General features: G+C 38.5%; 2 protein-coding genes across 2 annotated transcripts in view; one reads left to right on the top strand and one right to left on the bottom strand.

Moving 5' to 3' along the window:
• The window catches only part of ATP6V1D (ATPase H+ transporting V1 subunit D), a 12,759-nt gene extending 10,153 nt beyond the window's left edge, over window positions 1-2,606 (bottom strand). Inside the window, exon 1 of the mRNA XM_079915072.1 lies at window positions 2,412-2,606. Within this exon, the coding sequence (XP_079771198.1) occupies window positions 2,412-2,452 (41 nt within the window). The 5' untranslated portion in view covers window positions 2,453-2,606. The remainder of the gene's footprint in view (window positions 1-2,411) is intronic.
• EIF2S1 (eukaryotic translation initiation factor 2 subunit alpha) lies at window positions 2,281-24,560 on the top strand. The gene is made up of 9 exons (XM_079915071.1): window positions 2,281-2,346; window positions 2,992-3,233; window positions 7,219-7,467; window positions 12,456-12,535; window positions 14,320-14,471; window positions 18,510-18,616; window positions 19,972-20,069; window positions 20,806-20,949; window positions 21,745-24,560. The coding sequence occupies exons 3-9, from the start codon at window positions 7,227-7,229 to the stop codon at window positions 21,868-21,870; spliced, it is 948 nt and encodes a 315-aa protein (XP_079771197.1). The 5' UTR covers window positions 2,281-2,346; window positions 2,992-3,233; window positions 7,219-7,226; the 3' UTR covers window positions 21,871-24,560.

Raw genomic sequence — 24,560 nt, 5'->3', positions numbered from 1 at the left:
TGACTCCAAATCCGTCATGCCTCTTTTGCTTCCACTCTAAACTTGTTTTGCTCTCTCTGGTGCCTAAGTGGGTGACAGCCCCATTTCACAGGATAACACTGTAAGGTAGTAGTGTCTGAAACAGAAGTCACTAGTGTGTTTCCTAGCCTCGCTCTTTAAACACTTGTTATTTTACAAGTTACAGAGCTGCTTGGCCCTACAAAAAATGTTTGACCTTCAGCTAGGATGATGACTTTGCTTCCAGCTGAATCAAAAACATCTGACTACATGACAAAGTACCTGCTGATAAGCCTTGGGGAAAATATTTAGAGAAGCAGTTACTTCCTGCACCTGATTTTCCTCTCAATCGGCAAGCTGAGTGCTCTCAAATAGCAATTTTCACATTCACAAACCTATCATTCTTGTCTAAGCCCAAAGAGTGTATTTTCACCTCTTAGTCTCAAAGTAAAAACAAAACAAAACAAAATGTTAACATTCTAACTACTAGCAAAGATAAACACAGCCAGACATTAAAACTGTGAAAACAGATATTATTCAGTAACCACTGACAGCAGGGGAAAGAGCTGAGCTCCTTTCTGATTGTGCACAGGTGATTAGGCATTTTAAAATGAGCGAGGAGAGTGAGAGTGGATGCGAGTCAGAGAAAAATTCCAAAAGGTTGGGCATTGGAAATGCCATCAGGCCAGCTGTGTCTGCTAGCAGGCAATTAAGGAAGGGAGGTCAGGGGCATAGTCTCAGGTGTTGCATAGAACAAAGAGTAAATTCTGGCTGGATGAGTTTTCTCAAGCAGGCATTTTACTAGGGGCTGGAGTCATTCTAGGAACATAGCCTTAGGCTACTAGAAGCCATGCTAGAGTCTGGTGTCTCTTAGGGCAGAGGTTTGGATGGAGTCAGTCTTTAAGTGCTGGGAGTTCTACAGTCCTCACTACCTCAGGGTAGTCCTGAGCCTTATCTATTTCACAGGCACTGCCTTTCTCCACAACTGACTTACTTCCCACCTTAGGACTAACAGCTATTAGAAAGTCAATAGGCAAAGGTAGAAACCAAACAAACAAAATCCCCTTCATTTCATTAAAAGCTGTAGCCACCCAGGTAGGTACAGAAATCTAGGTTTGGGGGTTAAAATACAACTCTTATTTTAAAGCATCCTCAGATTCTCTGAGAAAAAGTCAAAATAAAGAAAAACAGCAGAACACCCCCAGAGAGATAGGACCACAATCAAAAGATCTAAGTGTCAAAGCCAAAACTGATTTTCTGCTCCTCAGTGAAAAAAAGAGGAAAAGGAAGAGGGGGAGGGGGAGAGGGCAAATAAGAACAATCTTCACCTTCCACAAGTTGTTAGGCACGTTTGAGAAAACTTAAAATTTTTCTCCTGACAAAGAATTCAGGCCCAAAGAGAAAACGAGGCCACAACTGAACAGACTCCACGGCATGGGTTCATTTAAGTAACATTTTTTGTGGACCATCTGTGGATTAATAATCAAGACACTTCTCATCCTGGAGAGAGCTCACAGTCCAGTGGTAAATATACATAAACAAATATGCACTTTACAATGTGATGGGTGATATTAACAGAAGTCTGAATGACATGCAACAGTGACAGACAAAAGGAGTGCCTCGGAAATTCAGGTCTAGCTTCCCACCACATGTGACATTTCAGGGGATCTTGGAAAATGAGTATGGGTATCCAAGATCGAACCTGACGCCCACTTTAGGGCGATTCGATTCAACACCCAAATTGGTTTAGAAGCCTGCTTCCCACCGCAGTAGACTTCTCTTCTCAAAGCATTTATCAGGGCTTCCCTGGTGGCGCAGTGGTTGAGAGTCCGCCTGCCGATGCAGGGGACGCGGGTTCGTGCCCCGGTCCGGGAAGATCCCACACGCCGCGGAGCGGCTGGGCCCGTGAGCCATGGCCGCTGAGCCTGCGCGTCCGGAGCCTGTGCCCCACAACGGGAGAGGCCACAACAGTGAGAAGCCCGCGTACCGCAAAAAAAAAAACAAAAAACAAGCATTTATCAAACTTCGTCCGCTTGTCTATCCCTCCACTAAACTGTGAGCCCTGTTAGGGCAAGAGTGGCGACGATTCATAGTTATATAAATCCAGTGTCCGGATCAATAAGGGAATATGGAATGAATGGCTCGATTAATGACTAAAGTCAGCTGATCTCTACAAAAGCCAGCAGGCCGGGCGCCTGTTCTCACGAGCTGGACTTGCCCTGTCCAGTCTGGTTCACTCAGAGGAATGTGTAAGGGGCCCCTCAGGGAGCCTCGCCCTGGACTCACGAGAAGAGACTGGAGAGAGCTCAGGTCGGCCCAGGAAACAAGGAGCCCCGCTGCTGGTCCAGGGTATGTAGGGACAGCGGCTCGGGCAGGTCTTCCTGAACACCTGTTCGTTCCATTCTTTTACTTACATTCTCGAGGGAAAGATTTCAATTCGGTCTTTGGCCGACATTCTGACGATGTCTGTTCGGCCCGGGTCCCTGGCCGGGCAATCGTGGCTGCAACAAGCCCACCCACTGAGTCTAGCGCTACCTGAGTCAGCTGGTTGTGTCCCGTGACCCCCTGGCGTTGCTAAGAGGCAGCCAGGATACGCCTTCTTAACTTCCGCTTCCTGTCGGTAGGGGTTGGGGGTAGGGGTGTGGGGAAGGCGACAGGAAGAAGGCGATGCCCGGATGTTGAGGCGCGCGCACCCCGGAACCGCCTCTCATTTCCGGTTCGTCTTCTAGCCCCCCCCCCCCCGCCCCCCCCCCGCCCCCCCCCCCAGTCTGCAGCTCCCAGGCGGCTGCGCAGGGCGAGGCGAAAGAACAGGGAAGAGTACACTCCTTCTCTTCCTCCACTTTTCATTTTTGGTCACAGCGCCACCTCATGGTTGACTAAAGATTTCAGAGAGGATTTATTTTTCAGGGACAAGGAATCAGAGTCCTCCCTCTTACCTGCGCCTTGAAGGTTACTTAGCGAAAGCTAAAGACAGTGAGAAAACGTACTTTTCAGGTCCTCCTAAGGTCCACATTCTTCTTTGTTCTCGGAGGACCTGGACTCCATGGTCAGTGACGAAGAGGGGCCTCCATCCTGTTGGCGCTTGCGTGCTGCGAGGTGGTTCCGCATGCGCGGTGGGGTCGAGCGAAGCGCACGCTGAGGAGAGTCGGCGGCTGCTACGGGTGCATCAAGTCTGGTCTCTCCGATTGAAGAGCGTGGCGCCGGACACCAGTGCGGGATTCACACACATACCTCAGGTGACTAGTCGCCCCGATCGGTTTCTCCAGGAATTCACTTTGCTTGTGTCCAGTGACATGGGTGATCGATAGAGGGTAGGCCCCGGGCTAACACCCCCTCCTTCTCCCGTCCCTGCGCGGGAAGTGTCTGCACACAGCTGCCACCGCCCGCCGGCTCCGTGTCGGTCTCCCCGTGTAGCAGAGGTGTCATGGTGCGAACGGAGGCCTCTCGTGAAGGGAGGCGGGCCGAGTGACTGAACAGCCCTTTCAGTGTGCTTCAAGTGGGGACGCCGTGAGGTGGGGCGGCCTTGGGAGAATGCCGTGACGCCCCCGCCCCGGGACGCGAACACTTTGCCCTTTCCGGGCCTGAGAGTTCCATCCTTTTTTTTTTTTTTTTCTTCCGCCCCAGCAAATACTCTCAATTGTAACCAGACCTGGCACTTCAAGGAACCCGTTGATTGGGCCACGATATTGACAAGAGTTGGGTTAAAAAAAAGATCCAAGTTTGTTCATCTGATAAGTGATAGTAAAAAAATCGAAGCTGCTTTCGCCCTGTGTTGCTGGAGTGGTGCGTTTCTGGAGAGTGAGTCGCTCCTTAAGATGGCACTAAAAGATCCTACTGAAGAGTTTATTACTTTTCGTATCGGTTTGCCGTGTTTCAGCACCGATGAGAATAGACTTGTAGAAATACGCGCTGTGATCTTACGGTTAAGCAGAACTAAAACACATAAGATACGGGAATTTCAGGTCCCTTTTGTCAGCGCCCCAAACTTAGGCTACTTTAACGTTCATTAACAAGAAACATTGTTTCTTGGGGAAAAGGTGTAGCAAAGAAGTCTTGTTTTTTCTACCGATTTAAGCTGTTATCCAAGGGGAAAAAACCTTGTAACTCTGTGTCTTTCAACAGTTTGGAATTATTTACATAGAGCTTTACTGCCTCTTCTCAGTTCATTGGCTGCCACATGACAGTTAGCGATTCTCAAAACATCTCAAAAAGATGCACAGTAATGTTTTTAGAGATGGGTGCTTCCTATTTCAATGACAGTGAACTAGTTTAAAAGCTTTATTTGTGTAGCATTTATGTAGTAAAAACGAGCATTCAGAACGTAACTAAGTGTTAGGGCCGAATCAGAATGATCACGGGAGTTGCCTCTATCACATCATACTTTACTTTGGAAACGAATGTGGACTTCTGTATCCATTATGGCGACTTGACCATGCAGTGGTTTAAGAAGTCCTGCCTACTGTTTGACCAGGCAAAATTACTGACATTGCAGGGTATTTGAAATTATCTTGGAATTCAGTTCATGTATTTTGAAAGATGTGTGTTCTTTACTGGAGAACACATACTGTATTGTAGTACTCTGACATATTGAGGCTTTGTGGGTTAAACTCTGGAGTCAATGTCAGATGACCTGGATTTAGCTCCTGTTGTACTTAGTAAGCATTTGTCTTTGAGGAAGTCATTTAATACTTTATTTTAATAATAATTGTTTAATGAATTAAGTTACAAAATGGAAATGATACCTCCTTTGCCTTTTAATAGCTTATATTTGTATAGCACATTACACTTTCCAAATTTTATCACATGTATATTATTTCATTTGATACCCGCCACAAACCGGTGAAGTACATGGCACACACTAGAAACTACAGTTAATGGGAATGCATTTCCCAAGCAGCCACAGCTAGTAAGTAGGAGAGCGAAGTCTGGAACCCATGTCTAGAACTATTCCCAAAGTCAGGCTATGCTACTTGCCTGACTTGAGGACCCTATTGAGGGCAAAATAAAATAAGTCGAAGTGCTTTGAAAATTATGTAAAAGGGCTGATAGATACTTGATGTGTGACTCCTATTTTCCTGACTGATTTTTTTCAAAGTTAGTGTTATTAGCATAATATTTCCATAAATAAGGAGATAGGTTCAAAATCTGTTAACCATTATGCAGGTTCTTTTGCAAAGTAGATTTTTTTTATACTCCATTACTTGTCTTTTACTGGGAATGACATACCATTAGCAGTATTCCTTTATTTACACCGTCTATTGCAAAGAGACTTGTACCTCCTGAAGCATTAGCATCCATATCTCCCTTCAGGATTCTTTTACACGATTGCCTATGTTCTTTTACAATTGAATTAAGTCTTGCTTCTCCAAAATTATTGGCTTTACTATTTGAAGAAACTTGGTGAGTAAAAGCGGTTAGCACCTGTTAAATCTCTTAAAACTGTTTCATACATTTCCATAACGTTTATTTTTATATCCAGTTTGAAACTTTTTCAGCTCTCAAATTTTAGTACTTTACATGCAGATATTTGACAACAGTTGTCCAAGAAAAAAAAAAGCCCTGTTTAAAAATGAAACAACCAGCTCAGCTGTTTCTTGGTGGGTAATTGAATGTCTGCTTCCCTTTATTTGCTAAATCCCTGTTTTGTCAGGCTTCAAAGAGAAATACATCTCTGCCACTATTATTAATATGCAGCTTTATTTTTTGTTATACGGGATAGGTTAATACTAATAGTTTGCACTAATTTATAGTTTATGTTCCAGCACTGAATATGTACATTGATAGTGCTTTTTGTTTAAGATGTTTTACTGATTGTCATGTATTTATCAGTGATATTGAGAGAAAATATAGCCTGACGTATAAGACACAAACTATGGATTCAAACTTCATAGGTTCAGATTTTGACTGTCACTTGTTAGCAGTATATGACAAAACAAGATGCTTAACCCATGCTTCATGTTTTTCATCTATAAAATGGGGAAGACTAGGAGGAAAGTGATACCTCAGGGAGATAGGCAGTGGCCAGATAATATAGGACCCTGTAGGTAGTGGAAAAATGTATAAATCAGTGGGTAAGCCACTAGGAAGAAACATGTGGGTGCAGGTAGCAAGTTCTGAAACTGCTCTGAAGCAGAACTCTGGTGTTCTATGAGCTGGATGTAGGTGTTCTGTCTTTAAGATAAGTAATGACAGTCTTATTTCCCAATTAATATGAAAAAAAATAAGTTAGTAGGTGAAGTTTCACAAATTTTTCATAGGACCTTAGGTCTTATTATTGCCTGTCTTCTGAGCTTTGACAATAGTAAGTTAGTTAAGGTTAGCAGAAAAACATGAAAATTATCAACTATGATTAATTTGAAAGCTTCCTTTTAAAAATGTGTTTCTACATATGGTATGATTTTAGGCCTGTGGGTCATAATAGGAGTGGTGTTGAAAATAGGTTGGGTGGATCAAAGGGAGTAGTTTTAAATATATTTAATGTGTGGAGGTTAAGAGAAACTTGAACTTTATAGTAGTGGGAATCTATAAAGCTGTTCTCGAGCTTGGGTATAACTATTCAACAAAAGAGAAGAATATTTGGGAGTAATGGGAAAAGTGGAAGCTAAAAATTATGGTAGTTGTGAATTAAATTCAAGTTTGTTTTAAGAGGAAAAAAATTCAGATTACTGTCTTTTGTGATTAATAAATTTTTTGTTTTTGTCTTGACATGTGATACTATAATTTTGGCTATAATAAATAATAGAGTATATCATTTGATATATGGTTAGGGTTAGGATTTAATTTGTTGGAAGAGTCTTCCCTTCATGTAGCAGGCGGTAACATATCCAGTCTTAGCTGACTTGGAGGAAGAATAGCTTTAGTTTTTCTGACAGGTTTATAATAGTAGTGATGCTTCCTATCATTTGTTATTTCTTAAAGTATTAAAATAATATTTTACTCTTAAGGTATACCTTTAATCCTTCAGTGTCAGGACTTTGTAAATGGTCGTTATTTTTTATGATTCCTCTGAAACTGATGGTAGAGAATCATGCAAGCCTTACAAAAATGTGGAGCAAAATAAAAATTAAAGCTTGGTTCCAGAACATTCCTCTGTTTTCTGGTACCATTTAAGAAGTTTAAAGAGGGGAGAAAACCAATAACTTCTTCCAGTGGCAAGATGTGGAAAATTGACATTTTAACATTTTGACCTTAACTGAACACTTACTTGATTCTTTTGTTCAGATTGCAGAATGCCGGGTCTAAGTTGTAGATTTTATCAGCACAAATTTCCTGAGGTGGATGACGTAGTGATGGTGAATGTAAGGTCCATTGCTGAAATGGGAGCTTATGTCAGCTTGCTGGAATACAACAACATCGAAGGCATGATTCTTCTGAGTGAGTTGTCCAGAAGGCGTATCCGTTCTATAAACAAACTCATCCGAATTGGCAGGAATGAATGTGTGGTTGTTATCAGAGTGGACAAAGAAAAAGGTAAATGAGAAAAAGATTTAAAATAATTTATATTTAAAAAATTTATATTTACTTATTAAATATAAGTTTATATTTAATATATAAGTATTCATATATTAAATAATTTATATCTGGAAATTTTTGATTTAAAATGATTTATTTTAAAATATATTTTTTGTAAATTGCCTACTGAAGTAAAAAAAAAAAGGAAAAAAAACACCTCCTTTTGTCTTTAAACTCTTTTACGTACAGAGTTGTTAGAGAAGGGTGCTAGTTAACCATCTAAACAAGACCTTTTAAGTTAGTAGTGTTTTGGGGTTTTTTTGGTGGTTTTTTTTTTTTTTTTAAATTTTATTTATTTATTTTGGCTAAGTTGGGTCTTTGTTGCTGTGCACGGGCTTTCTCTAGTTGCGGCGAGCGGGGGCTACTCTTCGTTGCAGTGCGTGGGCTTCTCATTGCGGTGGCTTTTCTTGTTGCAGAGCATGGGCTCTAGGCATGCAGGCTTCAGTAGTTGTGGCTCGTGGGCTCTAGAGTGCAGGCTCAGTTGTGGCGCATGGGCTTAGTTGCTCCGCGGCATGTGGGATCTTCCCGGACCATGGCTCGAACCTGTGTCCCCTGCATTAGCAGGCAGATTCTTAACCACCACGCCACCAGGGAAGCCCAGTAGTGGTTTAATTAGTACATCCCAGGACTAGTTTTTGTGAGCCAAGTAACTTGAATTTTATTCCCAGAGGTTATCGGGATCTTGATAATTGACTCATTGCCAAACTCACCAAACTCAGAAAGACAAATAAGCAAACCAGAGTACTAGTTCATTCATATTTGTCAGGTGCCTTTTTATTGATTTAGAGTTAGATTAGTAATCAGGTTATTGAATAAGTGATGGAAATTGGGCAAAGGTAAGTGGATTTTAGGAATATTTTTTATGTCTTTAAAAAAGCAGTATACTGCAGACACACACCCAAAACCCAATATTGTATGTCTCTGATAATCAGAATGTTTGTGACCCCCAGATCCTATGGGATCTTTCTGGCAGAGATGAATAGGTATTCATTTATTTACTCTTTGGGTGCCCCTTCTTTGGACCCCATGTAAATCTTCACCTTTGTGAACACAATTTTTCTAAATATATTGTATAATACCATTGAGTAGGTTTTGTCTTCAACTGGCTTAATATAGTTAAGATAATTTGTTTTAGTCATCTTACTATAGTTTGTTAGATTTTAGTTTCAGGCAAGTGGTTACCATCATGCTTAAAAGACCAATCAGTCACCCTGACTGAGCTTGGCTTTCTGAATCTCCTCAGCCACCTAGTTAATTGATACTTCTGCAAATGAATAATTTTATACATAACTGACTTCTTTTCTGATTATAATCTTAGACAATAAACTTTCGAGGCAGCTTGTATTACCCCTTAGGTGGTGCTACCACTTAGCACATTGATTATTCTAAATGCTTTGATATGACTTACTTGTGCCACCCTCCCCAGCTTCCATTTTTTAAACTGCTTGAAGACTGAGATTATTCCTTAAACTTGTGTTTCGTTGTTGCTCCAGTAGGACCTCGAATGGTGTCTTATCTTATATTGCTTTCCTATTATATGAAATATATACACAAAAAGGAATCAAATACATTTTCAACTGCCGTCAGAAAAAGTGAAAGGGTAAACTTGTATAAGTACAGTATTTACATGTAAAAATTTATTTTCTTAATAGCATTGTTTTTACAGTGTTAATTAAAAACAAGAAACAACAATCTAAATTGTGGTTATATAAATCATGACACAACCAATCAAGGCAATTTTATACAGAATGGGATCTGAATATTCTGATATGAAAAGATCTCCAGGGTAAGATAAGAAAAAAGGCAAAGTGCAGAAGATCTATAGAAGGGATCCTTTCTGTTACTAGAAGATTAAGTCCTATTGGATAAACCATTCATCATAACTGCTATAAACCCTAAACAAGTATCTGAACAGGTGGTAAAAATTACTCAAGGAGAGTGGGAGCAACCAAAAGCAGGCTGAAACTGAAGGCAGGTTGACACTTGGAAGAAAGGAACTGCACTGGATAAATTTTACAGTTTTTTGACTGAATGCATGTTACAGACAACTTCCAAGCAGGGCATTGAAAATTCTAGGGGAAAACCTACAGTCTTAATGGCTTGAGAGCCAGAGATGAGAGTTCTGGACAACCACAACAGTTGGAAAGTAGTGATAGGGATTAGAGAAAGGAGAGACACAGAGGGAGAGCCCCCAAGTTTATATATAAATTCTGCTGAAATCTCTGGCCAGCCCATGAAACTAGTAATATACAGGGTAGACTGCAGCCCAATAGGGTAAAAATCTAAACAAATTTTGTTTGCTTTCCATCTGGGGAGACAGAGCTTATAGTTTTGAATTCAAACAAGCTAACTGCTAAAACAAAAATTCAGTATCCTTGGGAATTCCCTGGCAGCCCAGTGGTTGGGATGCCTCACTTTCACTGCTGAGGGCGTGGGTTCAATCCCTGATTGGGGAAATGCAAGCCGTGCGGATTAGCCAGAAAAAAAAAAAAAAGAAAAAATTCAGTGTCCCTAAGAGGAACCTAAAGGAATTCACAATGTGCCACATATATTTCCTAATGTCAAGGATACAACTCAAATTGCTAAATAGTTGAAGAAACAGGAAAATATGACCCATACAAAAAAGGTAATCAATGGAGACTGACCTGGAGATCACCCTAATGTTGGAATTAGCAGATAAGCATTTTAAAGTAAATGTTATAACTGCTCAAAGATATTAGGAAAATATGCTTAATAGTGAATGAACAAAATGAAATCTCAGTAGAGAAATTAGAAACTCTCATAAAGAACTAAATATAAATTATAGAAATGAAAAATATAATATCTAAAAAATTCACTGGATGGGCTAACAGCAGATAAAAGGTAACAGAAGGCTCCTTGAAATTTGAAGGTAGTTCATTTAAAAAGAACCAATCTGAAGAACTGAGAAAAAAAAAAAAAAAACCTGTCAACTATCAAAAGATCTATTCCAAAAGAAGGGGAGAAAAAGAAAGAACAGAAAATATATTTGAAGAAACCATGGCCAGAAGTTTCCCATATTTGCTGGGGAAGAAAAATGTTTATATATTAGAGAAGCTCAGCAAACCTGAAGCAGGATAAATACTAAGACCACATTTAGGCATACCAAACTATTGAAAAACAGAGAAAATCTTCAACGTAGCCAGAGGAAAATGATGTTATTTGTAGGGGAACAGTAATACAAATTACTGTGGCATTCTTATTGGAAATAATGAAGGTCAGAGCATTGAATGATATCTGTAAAACACTGAAAGAACACTGTCAAACCAGAATTCTGTATTTGAAGAAAATATTCAACAACAAAAATCAAATGAAAACATTTTCAGGTAAATAGAAACTAGGGGAATTTATTACCAGGTAAGACCTACATTATAAGAGATGGTAAAGGAAGTTGTTCAGGCTGAAGAACTGTGATGGCTGAAATGGAAAATATGTGGGTAAACGTAAAAAACCATTTTCTCCCTCTTTATTCTTTTTTTTTTAAATGGGGGTGTAGTTGATTTACAATGTCGTGTTAGTTTCCAGTGTACAGCAAAGTGAATCAGTTATACACATATATCCACTCTTTTTTTAGATTCTTTTCCCATGTAGGCCAGTACAGAGTATTGAGTAGAGTTCCCTGTGCTATACAGTAGGTCCTTATTAGTGATCCATTCTATATATATAGTAGTGTGTGTATGTCAATCCCAATCTTCCAATTTATCCCTCCCCCCACCATCCCCTGGTAAACATAAGTTTGTTTCTACATCTGTAACTCTGTTTCTGTTTTGTAGATAAGTTAGTTTGTACCCTTTTTTTAGATTCTACATATAAGTGATGTCATGATATTTGTCTTTCTCTGTCTGACTTACGTCACTCAGTATGACAGTCTCTCCATCCACATTGCTGCAAATGGCGTTATTTTGTTCTTTTTTATGGCTGAGTAATATTCCATTGTATGTATGTACCACATCTTCTTAATCTGTTCCTCTGTTGATGGACATTTAGTTGCTTCCATATCCTGGCTATTGTAAATAGTGCTGCAGTGAGCATTGGGGAGCTCCCTCATAATTCTTTAAAATACATGTAACTACTTGTCTCATTGTGTACCCATGGGCCTTTTATTTATGGAGGTGACTGGTGACATGGAGAGGCCAATGCCATTGAAAGAACATTTTTATTATTAAAGTTTCCCAAGAGATGGGAACCCAGCATGCCATGCAAAGCCACATGAGGAAGCACCGGTTTTGATCAGGAGATAGAAGGAGCAAGGGGAAAGCCTAGGCCAGAGCTTTTATTGAGGTTTCCATGACAAAGGCAAGGCAGGTCGGCATAAACAGTTTAGGGTTGGCTCATTTGAATAGTTTGGGCAGGGCTTGTTGCATTGGGGCTGTCCCTAGTTGTCTGGTACCTGGCTCTATGCCGGTTTAGGGCATGGGATAATATTGGCCTGCTGTGTGGAACTTTGATGAGATGATTGGAGGTATGGGCTCTAGATTGGTTGATTTGCATGTAAAAGGCTGCTCCCACTGAGACCTTTGCCAACTCTAAGAATTGTCTAGTGCCAGGCAGGGAAGTCTCTTCCCCAGTCAGCCAGGCCACAAATGTCAGAGCATCAAGAATACAGAAAATATAGTTAATGCAGTTGACCCTGTGATGAATGGATGCCAGATAGACAAATACAGTGTCTTTTGGCTTTAGCTCTCATTTGGATAATTGAAAATTATCCCCTCCACTAAGGTAATAGAATATGCAGTTACACGATGATAAAAATTCATTTCTGAAAACAAAAATCTCTTACCTTGTACTTTTTATGCAGTATTTTGTTGATACGATTTTAGTGGGGAATAAGTGTAGGTATGCCAACCCAACAATCTGGTGGTAAAAATTGTCACAGTGATTCTTTGGCACTTAGACAGAGATAATTTTTTCAAATTTTTCTCATATAGGATATATTGATTTGTCAAAAAGAAGAGTTTCTCCAGAGGAAGCAATCAAATGTGAAGATAAATTTACCAAATCCAAAACTGTAAGTTGATTTTTTAATCAAATTAGTCCACTATTTGATGTGTTTAATAAATAATCTGCATGGTGTGTTCCTGGCAGAAACAAAACCTACATTTTCTGTAACAGTATTACCATTTCTCATTCTGTGTTACATAGAAAAACAATTTGAAGACTTTATTTCAAAAGAGTATGACTTCAGTGTTCTTGTCTCATGATGTTACTACCTTAAAGCATTGCTTGATGTGTAATATTTTCAAACCAGTACTGGACCATTAGTGTTTTTAAGGTATTTTAGGTTAAATTAACTATGGGTGATTTCAGCTGATTGGGCTTGTCGCAGCATGTAGTTTTTGATTTTCAGCTCTGTTCTGGGATAAGGATCACAGAGACAACCAGATCTTGTTTGTTAAGAATGAGCAAAGGTCGGGCTTCCCTGGTGGCGCAGTGGTTGAGAGTCTGCCTGCCGATGCAGGGGACACGGGTTCGTACCCCGGTCCGGGAAGATCCCACATGCCGCGGAGCAGCTGGGCCCATGAGCCATGGCCACTGAGCCTGCGTGTCCAGAGCCTGTGCTCCGCAACGGGAGAGTCCACAACAGTGAGAGGCCCGCGTACCACAAAAAAAAAAATAATAATAATAATGAGCAAAGGTTTGTAAAATGTCTTTGAATCCAGGAAAGCAAGGCAGGGCCTGTTACTTAGTGTGGTTCTCCACACCACCCCTCACCCGCCTTGGTTTTTTTCCTTTTCTTATTAGTTTTGCTGTAATTTCCTCAGTAAGCACTAATAAAGCAAGGACAGTCATTTCTTCATTCTCATCTTTCTGTATTTTTCTGTTCTCTGGTCCTATTTAGATTTTCCTTTATTCCCTAGATCCTCAGTGCTTATTGGCAGTTTCCACTGGTTCTGTTTTCTCTACCCTTCTCTTGTGTCTTTTGTTCTCTGCCATGTGTGTTTCTGTCCTCAAGCTAAAATGCCAAGAAAACAGTGTTTACATGAAGAAAAGATTTTTTAAATCTTGTTTAACCCCAGTAAAAGAGAGTATAAATCTAAAAGCCATCAGACCATTACCCAAATCTTTCAAGTCCCACCAAGTCCAGATCTGAGAAGCACTGCTCAAGGAAACTTCCTTTTTGTTTTGTTCCCCTAGGATATTGTAAAATGAGCATAATAGATCTTATTAGGATAATAAGACGATAGAATGAAATAGCCAATGTTAGTACTTTTCCTCACTCAGATTTTGTGTGTAATTAACATGAAGGCCTCTTTATACTCTTTTTCTTCTTTAAGCCCTTTTATGTTTAGATTAGGAAAAGAGTTTGGCAGCAGTGGGTAGGAGGTGGGTAGGATTGAAGGATAATTGTTAAATGATAACAGAGCAAAAGAAATAATAAAATCTCCATCCAGGTTCCATGCTCTTATGGAGTAGTAATAATACTATCTTACATTTTGATCCGTAAGACCTCACTACAGTAAAAAGGAAAGATACTAGTATCTCCCTTTCCAGCTGAGGAAATATATTCAGAGAGGTTTGTTTGTCCCAAAATTGACTTGATCTGGGTCTTAGGTTGTAAATGGTATACTACTTGTACTTGTTATACCCACTTGAGTTCGTTATTATGGAAAAGCGAATATTTCTCTATGGAGAAAGAATTTGTGTGTGGCGATCTTTTGTTAAGGAATTAGTGTAGTCAAATTAACCAAACGTTTGTTTTTATATGCTATCTACTAAAATGTAAAAATACCTTTTTTTTTTTAATATAGATCTCTTACCTTTGAATTGTTGAGCTCTTCATTTTGTTTCTAGGTTTACAGCATTCTTCGGCATGTTGCTGAGGTCTTAGAATATACCAAGGACGAGCAGCTGGAAAGCCTGTTCCAGAGGACCGCTTGGGTCTTTGATGACAAGTACAAGAGACCCGGATACGGTGCCTATGATGCATTTAAGCACGCAGTCTCGTAAGAACACCTTCTTAGCTCTGCTTCTCCATTGATACTACAGCTGCTGGGTCTAGCACACAAGTTGAGAGCCTGACATTTAATAGCACAACATTCATGTATTAAGTCCTTGCCAAATTTAGATTAAAATATTTTAGTATAATAGGCCCATGATATGGGCCAGTCCTATAAAGCCGAGCCTATATGATTTGGTATACCATAGTTATGTAGTTTTGTAAACCATATGGTTTCATCTCACACTACTGTCTTACATACTCTCCTCTCCTAGTTTTGTTATTGTCCTAGGTGACTTCAGGGCCAACATAGATGTTTTGTTTAAAACTTGTTTTCTTTACCTCAGTTCCTTAGACCTTCAGCCCATGCCACATTAGCTAGTCTTCCATATAGCCTTACCCTGGGTCTTACTGTCACCAGGATTTGCTCTGTCTCCGAAACCTTTAATTCACACATTCTGTTCTTTCACCACAGCCTCCTGTCCTTCCAGCTCCCACAGTTAGTCCTACTCTGTGTCGTTTTAATTCTTATTATTATCAGGCTCTGATTCCAATCCTTTTTTTTTTCTCCCTTTTTCACCCTTTCCTGCCTTCTCTTTCTTATTCAGCATAGACACACCATGGTCCATCATTTCAACAACTTTCTTGCCAGTGTCATGAGTTTTGCCCTGTTTTTCCTTCTGTTACATCCAGCCTTGGAGCGATGTTCCTGCCTTCTCTGCACTTGTAGACTGCTGGGTGCTGCTAGGAAAAACCACAGTCTTGCAGGTTGGTGCCACTGCATATTCATGGTCTCCAACCTCAGCTGGGCCTTAACTGCTGCCCCACATTCTCTTTGCTCCTGGTCACTTCCTCTCATTCTTAGATTGGCTATTTTAGAACTTCTCCACACTCTTCCTCAGATACCCACTCTGTCCCTCTCCTCTCACTCTCACCTGGTGCGCTCACTACCTAAAAAAGAAAGTAGAAGCCATTGCACAGGATCACCTCTACTTCCACTTTCTCAGCCAACTTATCTCCACCCCACCTGTCACTACCTCCTGTGCTCCTGTCATACTGGAATTTGGATCCTTCCTGCTCTCAAAGTAATCTTACCACCTGTGCCCAGCTATTCCTAAGGGATGTCTTTCCATCTACTATTCCCTCTCTTGGGTCTTCAGCCTTTTTCTTTATTGGTTTTGCTCCATCAGCATAAAAATATGCTCAGATTTCTCCCATTTATACTAAAAATGAACTTTTCAACCTCCCCTCTACTTTCTCCTGTCACAAGCACTGTGTCCTCTCTTTTTAACAGCCAGATTTCTTAAGTCCTCTGTACTTACTGCTCTACTTCTGCACCTCCCAGTCCTTCCTAGATGTTAATACCTCACAAGCAGCCTCAACACTGCATTGTTACTTTCCCAGCCCTTGTGCTGCCAAGGGTTATTGGTCTCCTCAGCCCTCAGAATGGCCAAGTGGGGCTTAGAACTGTTAGAACCTCCATCAGGCCTACTCATCAGAGGCTCCAAATACCTTCTAGTTTACCCCCTCCCCTCATGTCACTTATTTTTTTTTTTAAATATCACCTTGTGGGAAAGGTGAGAATAATAATAACAGCTAACATTTATATATTCTCACAACAACCTATGGTATAAGTGTCATTATTATTCCTATCTTATAGATGAGGAAATTGAGATGAGATTAAATTGTCCAAGTTCACACAGCTACCAAATGGTAGAGCCTCAAACACAGGCATTGTAGTTATGCTACAGAGCTTATGCTATTAACCATCAAGCACTCCTTTGTATTTCTGTCCTCCCTGACTTCAGTCCTGGACTCCTCAGTCAGTACATGTGTTACCTTGGTTTGCTGTCATTATCAGCCCTGCTTACCTCTCTAGCTTCTGCCTCCACCCCGTCTCCGTTACCACTCTGCATTCTTAACAAATAACAGGTTACATTCTTAACAAATTAACATTGATCTTAACGAATTAACATTCACTCATCACTGTTCACATTCTTTCCTTGCTTCATCAGACATGTTGCAACTGTCCAGATTTAACTCATGATAATTCTGTGCCACATGTGCTTCATTTTTTTTCTCTTAATTAAATAATTAAATATAATTTCTGAGATTGTTGGAAACGATATTTTATTCCTCCCAAGCCAGAATTCCGGTCACTTATCAGTGGTAACCACTATTCTGAAATTAGCATGTATCATTATCATTTATATACATATACATGTGTGGGTAGGTTATGAAAAGTATGTATAGAATCTTTTTTATGTTTAAATAATTTGTTTAAACAAAAAATAATTTATCATTGTAACAAGCTTTTCTGTACATTTTTACTCATAATGCTATTATTGACCAGAATTTCTCCAAATTGATAGATGTATGCCTACTGCATATTAATTTCTATATAGTATTTCGTTGTGAGAATATGCTTTATTTGTTCCTCTATAAAGAGATTTTTACATAATCCCCTCCGCCCTTTTATCCCCCTACTTTTCAAAACTGCTATGACAAATGTCGTACATGTCTCTCTGTACAATGTCTGGGAATTTCTAAGATACCTAGGAATAGAATTGTTGGGTCATAGGATTGATTATATGCACCTTTAAATTTACTTAGTTTTGCCAAAGTACTCTCCAAATTGGTTCTACAATTTATATTCCCTCTTCATCAACATTTGGTATATATCTCAGATTTTTTTTTTTTTTTTTTGCCAAACTGATTGACGTACAATAGTGTCTTGTTTTGATTTGCATTTTGCTGGATGTTGGTAAAGTTAACAGCATTTCATATGTTTATTGACCATTTGTATTTCTTCTGTGAAACATCTGTTTATCTCATTTCCTCATTTTCTGTTGGTTTATCTTTCAGTTATAACTTTCTTAAAACTTTAAGTTCTACCTTAGCTCGTTAAAATCCTACCATTCTTTTAGTCATCATTTCATTTTTTCCATTTGTTCATTCGTTCAGCAAACATGCCAGTGACTAAGACTGTGGTCCCTGTTTGTGGCACTTACAAGGGTCAGATGAAATGCCACTTCACCCATGAAGCCCTTCCTGACCCCACTAATTAATATCTTCCTCTCCTCACCCTCAGGGATGCACTTCTGTTTGTTTTTTTAAAAATTTTTCCATGTTTTTGTTCTTTTTAAGCTCCTTGAATCAGGGACTGCTAATTACATGGAAATGCTTAATTATAGTGGGATGTGAGACATATAAGCATAACTCATTTTATTGCACTTCGCATATACTGTGTTTTTTTTACAAATTGAAGGTTTGTGGCAACGCTTCATCAAGCAGGTCTGTTGGCGCCAGCTTTCCAACAGCGTTTGCTCACTTCATGTCTCTGTTACACTTTGGTAGTTCTTGCAATATTTCAAAAATTTTTCATTATTTTGTTACCGTGATCTGTGATCTTTGATGTTACTATTGCAAAAAGATCACATCTCTCTGAACACTCAGATGATGGTTACCATTTTTTAGCAATAAAGTATTTTTAAATTAAGTTATATACATTTTTTTAGACATAATGCTATTGAACACTTAATAGACTACAGTATAGTGTAAACATAACTTGTGTATGCACTGAGAAACCAGATGTGTGACTCACTTTATTACTATACATGCTTTATTGTGGCAGTCTGGAACTGAACCCGCAGTATCTTCAAAGTATGCCTATATAGGCGACATTTTAAATTGCTTGCTTTAGCCAGATCTCTAAAATTTTTCCTTTAATAATAATCAGTTGGATGTTTTCTGTTTGTCATACAGGCCTAAACGCTTTACTTGCATTATCTCATTTAATACTACAATCCAGTGAGATACACTGTTTTCATTCACATTGTACATATTTGGAAATTGAGGTCTAGAAAGGCCCAAAAACACATAGTGATTAAATTGTGAAGCTAGGATTTGAACTCTAATTCTGACACTGAAGGCTGTGCTCTTAACCATTATTCTGTGGTATTATGTTTGGTGTCCTAATTATCAGTAAAGTAACCTTGACATTTTGTTTTGTGTATGTGTGTGTTGTTTTTTTTTTAATTATCAGAGACCCATCTATTTTGGATGGCTTAGATTTGAATGAAGATGAACGGGAAGTACTCATTAACAATATTAATAGGCGTTTGACTCCACAGGCTGTCAAAATTCGAGCAGGTAAATGATTTTTTAAATGATGTTTAAAATATTTTGCATGTACCAAAAAAGCTGTTACATAATGAGCCTCACCAAAGAATATGTTGCTACATCAACATCTACCTTTTTCTAAACGATTTTCATAACACGAAAAGTTAAAGAAATTAAGTTATCTTTGCTTTTACAGAATTATAAAATACATATATATTGACGAAAGTAAATGAGTTCAGCTAACCTTAAGTTAGCCCGCTTTCTGGGGCATGGGGGGTGGCGATTATTTTGTTTTAGTGCCTGCTTTAAAATTCCAGCAGTCCAGTAACATCCTCCCAGGCCTCTGGATTAACCACTGTTATGTTAGTTTGCAATATATTCTTTCAGCAGAGATTTTTCCTATCCACATATGGTGTATAGGAATGTATGCTGTTTATATTCAGATGTAAATTTTTATGTTTTTATAAGGATGAATACTATGCAAAATTTTCTTCAACTAGCTTTTTCCACTTGGTGTATCATGGCTGCCCTTTCATGTAGAACACGGGAATCTTTCTCATTTTGAATAGCTAAGTAATATTCCATAGAATGATAAACCTTGATATAAGCCAGTCTCCTCTTGATGAGTGTTTAGGTTGTGCCAGTCTTTTTATAGCAGTTGACCCTTGAGCGACGTGGGGGAGTTAGGGTCGCCCACCCTCTGTACAGTCTAAAATCCACATATAACTTAGTCCTCCATATATGTGGTTTTGAGTCCAAGATTCAACTACCATGGTTCGTGTAGTGTTGTAGTGTTTACTGTTGAAAAATTCTACTTGTAAGCAGACCATGCAGTTCAAGTCTGTATTGTTCAAGGGTCAACTGTATTACAAAAAACACTGCAAATTAACACCCTTATACACATACACTTACCCATTTATACAAGTGTTCGGTAAGGCAGATTCTTAAAAGTAGAATTGCTGGGTCAGAGGGTATGCAGTTTTTAAACTGTTCTAAACAATTTGTGGTTATTATTTCATTCAGTCTTCATCACACTCCTCATCTCCATTTTACAAATAAGGAACTGAAGCACAGAGGGGTTGAAATCATGACTTTTAACCCAGACATAGCCAGAATTCAAGGTGTTCGTTAAATTTCTCTGGTTTTTTTATAGTTTCATCATTCAGGGGCTTGATATGAATGAGAAGATACAATTTCAGTGCATATTCAGATATTTTTAATTATGAAAATTAATGGCTGGGATTGATTGATAATTGAAAGGATGATGAAAGCTTTCATACGTATTTGAATACTAGTGTATTTGTCATGTCTCTAATTTCTTTTAAACCTCTAAAAAAATTTTTTGCATTTTTTTGGTATAAGCTTTTGAATTTTTATAATTTTAGATATTGAAGTGGCTTGTTATGGTTATGAAGGCATCGATGCTGTAAAAGAAGCCCTGAGAGCAGGTTTGAATTGTTCTACAGAAACCATGCCCATCAAGGTGAGTAGTCAGTTTTTTCCCTCCCTGATAAACCAAAATCACCTAAACCAAATCAAACCAGATTTTTTTAATGATCATGTCTCATAACAAATGTTATGAAAAGTGGTTCTTAATATGATATTTGTAGGAGATGTTTACAATTATGTGTAGGCTTTTTGTTGTAGCTACTGCTACTGTCACAGTGGATGGAGATTCCTGTTGGTATTTAGTGCCAAGGGGCCAGCTGTGCTAAGCCTACTTTACAGTAAAGAGTCACTGTGCCCATAATGCTCATAGAATCTTGAAAAGAGCAACTTATTCTCTCATATTCACACAGAGCTTTCAAGATGTTTGCCTTGAATCTTGCATTAGCAATAAAATTAACTGGATGGTTGTTATTCAGAATCTCATAGAAGAATTTCTTCTATCAGTTTAGTTTGGAACCAAACAGGAATTTTAGAGACAAATTATCCATTGTGCCAATGATAGCTATAGTTAGTTTAGCCACCAAAGACCCAGAAGTCATAATCCTTCATATTTGGTATTGCAGTAGCCTGTTTATACTACTGGATTAGATCATAGTATCAGTTAGCTTTGGCTACTTAAACAAACTACTCCAAATTGCTGTGCTGCAGAATTGGGAGTAAGTTTTGGGGTGATTTGTTGTTAAAGAAGCAGATAAGCAAAACGATTCTCGAACATCCTCATTGTTGTGTGTGGTATAGGTACATTCATAATTGAATTTTGTCTTCCTTAGATTAATCTAATAGCTCCTCCTCGGTATGTAATGACTACAACCACCCTGGAGAGAACAGAAGGCCTCTCTGTCCTCAACCAAGCTATGGCTGTTATAAAAGAAAAGATTGAGGAAAAGAGGGGCGTCTTCAATGTTCAAATGGAGGTGAGGTCAATACTGGGGTTTTTTGCCTTGTTCTTAAAGTTCTTAAGAAATTTAAACGATCTAAGTGATTTGCATTCTAAAATATCTAATCGGAGTCATTTTAAAACATGAGATGCGTTTAAGATTACAACTCCCCTAAGCATAAAATAATCATTGACTCAGAGAGTTCCTAAAAGGGTGTTTATAAGTAAATAAGAACTCTCATGGGATGGTTATTCAGGACTGTGGTCACTGATCCCCCAAAAGGAAAAAAATATAGACAATGAAAATAAGTGATTGGTTATTGCCAGAATTTAATGTAGAATGCTTAAAATTTGATTTCAGAATTAAAAACAAGAATAGTCTCATACTTTCCTCATCTCAACAAGAACAAAAACTAATTTTCATATATAATTTTCAAAACAATTTCTTCTGTGGAAAAGAATAGTAAGTAATTTATTTTGAAGCCAGAAGATGCATTTTTACAGGACATCTTTTTGTGTATTTGAAAGATACAGCCACTGCAATTATTTTCATATATTTTCCGTTCTAGCTTGTTAGAAATTACAGAAAATGTATTAGGTTTTAATATATATGTTGTCTTTTCCTGTATTGTCTTACTCTTATAAATTTCTTTTATTATTTATCTCATGGAATTTATTGGTGATATTTCAGCACTCAAAAGTGAACGGATAGGGCAGAGTTGTTAGCAAAGTGTTTTTTTAAGAGTTAAAATACCAGGCAGTAATACTATTGAAATTGAATTTGTGTACTGTTTAACTACTTCACTTTGAAATTGTGCCTCTGCCTCCACAGCCCAAAGTGGTCACAGATACAGATGAGACTGAACTTGCAAGGCAGCTGGAGAGGCTGGAGAGAGAAAATGCCGAAGTGGATGGAGATGACGATGCGGAAGAAATGGAAGCCAAAGCCGAAGATTAACTTTGTGGGCAACAGAGTCCAGTTTAAGGAACACAAAGCAGCCTTCCTGGCTGTTAACCCTAGACTTGAAAGTTTTCCAGTATTGAAAACTTCAAAGCTGAATATTTTTTATTTCGAAGTATTTAAATGTTCCAACAGACCAAAACGTGAAATGCCCTCCTAAATGTCAGCTGTTTTCACACAGTAGCTCTGACACCTTGAGCATTTTTTAAGGGAGTGGCCTGATTTCACTAGAGACAAATCTTTAAGAACAGTCATAAAATGGGGCGTGTGATTTCCATTTCTGATGTCTCCAGATTGGCACCCCTCTGTAGTTCAGTGCCTCCATGAGATTTACCAGGGGCACCCAAAGCAACTAGTCCTAACCTTTCTATATAAAATGTATCAAGCAAACATTAAATAAATTTCTGGGATATTTAACCATAGGTTTCTTCCTTATTGTCACCAGTTAAAAGCATTATGATTACTAAGACCCTAATTCTATTATCTTCATTTTATTTGAAATGTAGTAATATAAAGGCAGGTGACCTAAAGGATCAATATAGCAGATCCTTTCAAAGGGAGGGTTTAGAGAACATAATTTTAATTAGTGAAAGTTTACTCCTAGGGGGAAAAAGCCTTAAAATGCAACTAAAGAATTACATTGGTTGTGTGCCTTTTACCTATTTGAGACTGATGACAGCATGTGGTATGAGGGAGAATTTATCACACTGGTCCTTGTTGGTGTACTAAGCTGCTTGCCTTGAGTTTGTAATTCAGGGTGGTAAAGGTTTTAGGGGTGTTTTTTTTTAAGAAAAAGATGCTGCTTTTTAAATTAAGTTATTTGAGTCTCATTGCCCAACTTTTGGGGTTTTTTTCCAGTAAAATATTTGCTAGGTGCCACGTAGAAGCTTCAGTTCTCTTCATAATAGAGTGGGGATCTGTTTGAACACAATTACAATGGTTTTTCTGTGTTTCCATCATGTTTTTCTTTAAGAGCTGATTGTTCTAAAGGTAAATAAATAATATATACAAAGGTAAATAAATTTCATAGGTAACGTATGGTTTGCAGTTACAGTTACAGTAGCCAGGGTGTAGAAAGTCTTAAGTTAACTTTGGTCTGCTTCATAAATTTAATCTCTTAGGGTACTTGAGGTACTAGATAAATTAATTTTACTAATCATTCCCAAGAAATACTTCTTAGAAGATTAAACCTAACCCACCTTAGTCAGTCCAGGACTAGACTTACCTCAGTGTTAAAGGGAATGGAAAATAGAAGAGTGTGTCGGTGAGCCATTTGAGCCATTTTTGAAGGTTTGTCCCTTTGTTTAATTTAGCAGCCTCTACTAGCTCTTTAAATCCAGAAGTCTAATTTCATATAACCGTTTCCACGAGGGAGCCATGATTGCTGGCTTGCATACTAGGACTATTTAGAGGAGAATCTGGCACATAATTTTCACTTCAGTCTTTCTGAGGAGTCAAAAAAAAGTCTATAAAGCTCACAGCATCAAGAATGTTATCAAACTGTAACAGGTGCTCCTTAAATGTTTGCTGTAAGCAGAGGAATTGAATTTTCACTTTGTTTACTGAATTTTTTTTTAATACTTCAAAAGCCATAACTGTCGAGAAATACCGGTGGCATCAGTGGTGAGTGATTTTATCCCATGCAGGTCTTTTGCTCAGTTTCGCAACAATTTTGCAAATTTATGACCCTTATGAGAAAAAAGATCAATACCTCACTGATCATGAAGGAGAGAACTAACTAAACTTACCCTGGTGACCTAAAAGTATCACTTTCAAATATGAGAACAAGATCACACCCAGCTCCAAATAACTTGAACAGATTGACAAAGACAATTGACCAGTTTATCCAAATGGATCTCTCCCCACAAAGACTCTTCATTAAAAATTGACGATTTCATCTATTCCCCATACTGCCTTTGAGGTCAAGTGGTTATCGACTCATAACTGAAAATAGTTTGAGTCTCCATTAGGCATAATTAGTTGAAAATCTTAAATGGCCTGGAAAAATATGAACGCAAACCATTTTTCATGTTTTCTAGTAAAACAAGACAAGCCATTACTTACATGGATAATGCTCAGACACTTAGTGGAAACCTACAGAGACATGCTAAGCAGTACAGTTACTACTCAGCTGCCGTACTTGACCTAGCTACTTTTACATCAAGAACAGTGTAAATGGTTCCGGATTTTTAAAAATTCAAGTGCTAGAACTCTTGGCGAGAGTTGACCCCTGGTTTGCCTCAATGTGATAGTCAACTACTTTTCAACACACGATACTGATACCATACAGAGTGGGGTGTAATTGTGCTAATTTAGAGTCAAGAAGCCATCAAACCAAATGCAGTTTAATTCAGGTAAACACCTGTTGATAACAAGAAGCAATAAAGAAACTAATTCCAAGGACATAGACCTTGGTGAAATGCCAAATGGAAAATGGTGCTTTAAAAGGCAGTCTCTTAGAATGTAAGGAATTAAAGTAAAACCTCAGATCAGTTATTCTAGACAAGATTAAGAGGAGACAGTTCAAACTATTGAAGAGAATGAATTTTTACTTAAGCACTTTGGAAGTATCCACTCCCCTTAAATGTAAGTTACGTATCTATTCATTAAAGGAAGCCGAAGCACTTGTACTTGGCAGATTACTGTATTAAACTTGAAAGTAATAAAAATGTTTTTAAAGATACTGT

This window comes from Stenella coeruleoalba, assembly GCF_951394435.1.
Source record: "Stenella coeruleoalba genome assembly, chromosome: 2".
In the NCBI taxonomy this organism is placed as follows: domain Eukaryota; kingdom Metazoa; phylum Chordata; class Mammalia; order Artiodactyla; family Delphinidae; genus Stenella; species Stenella coeruleoalba.
This window is presented reverse-complemented; position numbering and strand designations above follow the sequence as displayed.

Excerpts from the sequence above, each read along its gene's own strand:
- EIF2S1 (XM_079915071.1), top strand. The coding sequence starts at position 7,227 with ATGCCGGGTCTAAGTTGTAGATTTTATCAGCACAAATTTCCTGAGGTG. Across the intron at positions 18,617-19,971 it reads GGCTGTCAAAATTCGAGCAG|ATATTGAAGTGGCTTGTTAT; the intron begins GTAAATGATTTT and ends TTATAATTTTAG. Across the intron at positions 20,070-20,805 it reads CAGAAACCATGCCCATCAAG|ATTAATCTAATAGCTCCTCC; the intron begins GTGAGTAGTCAG and ends TGTCTTCCTTAG.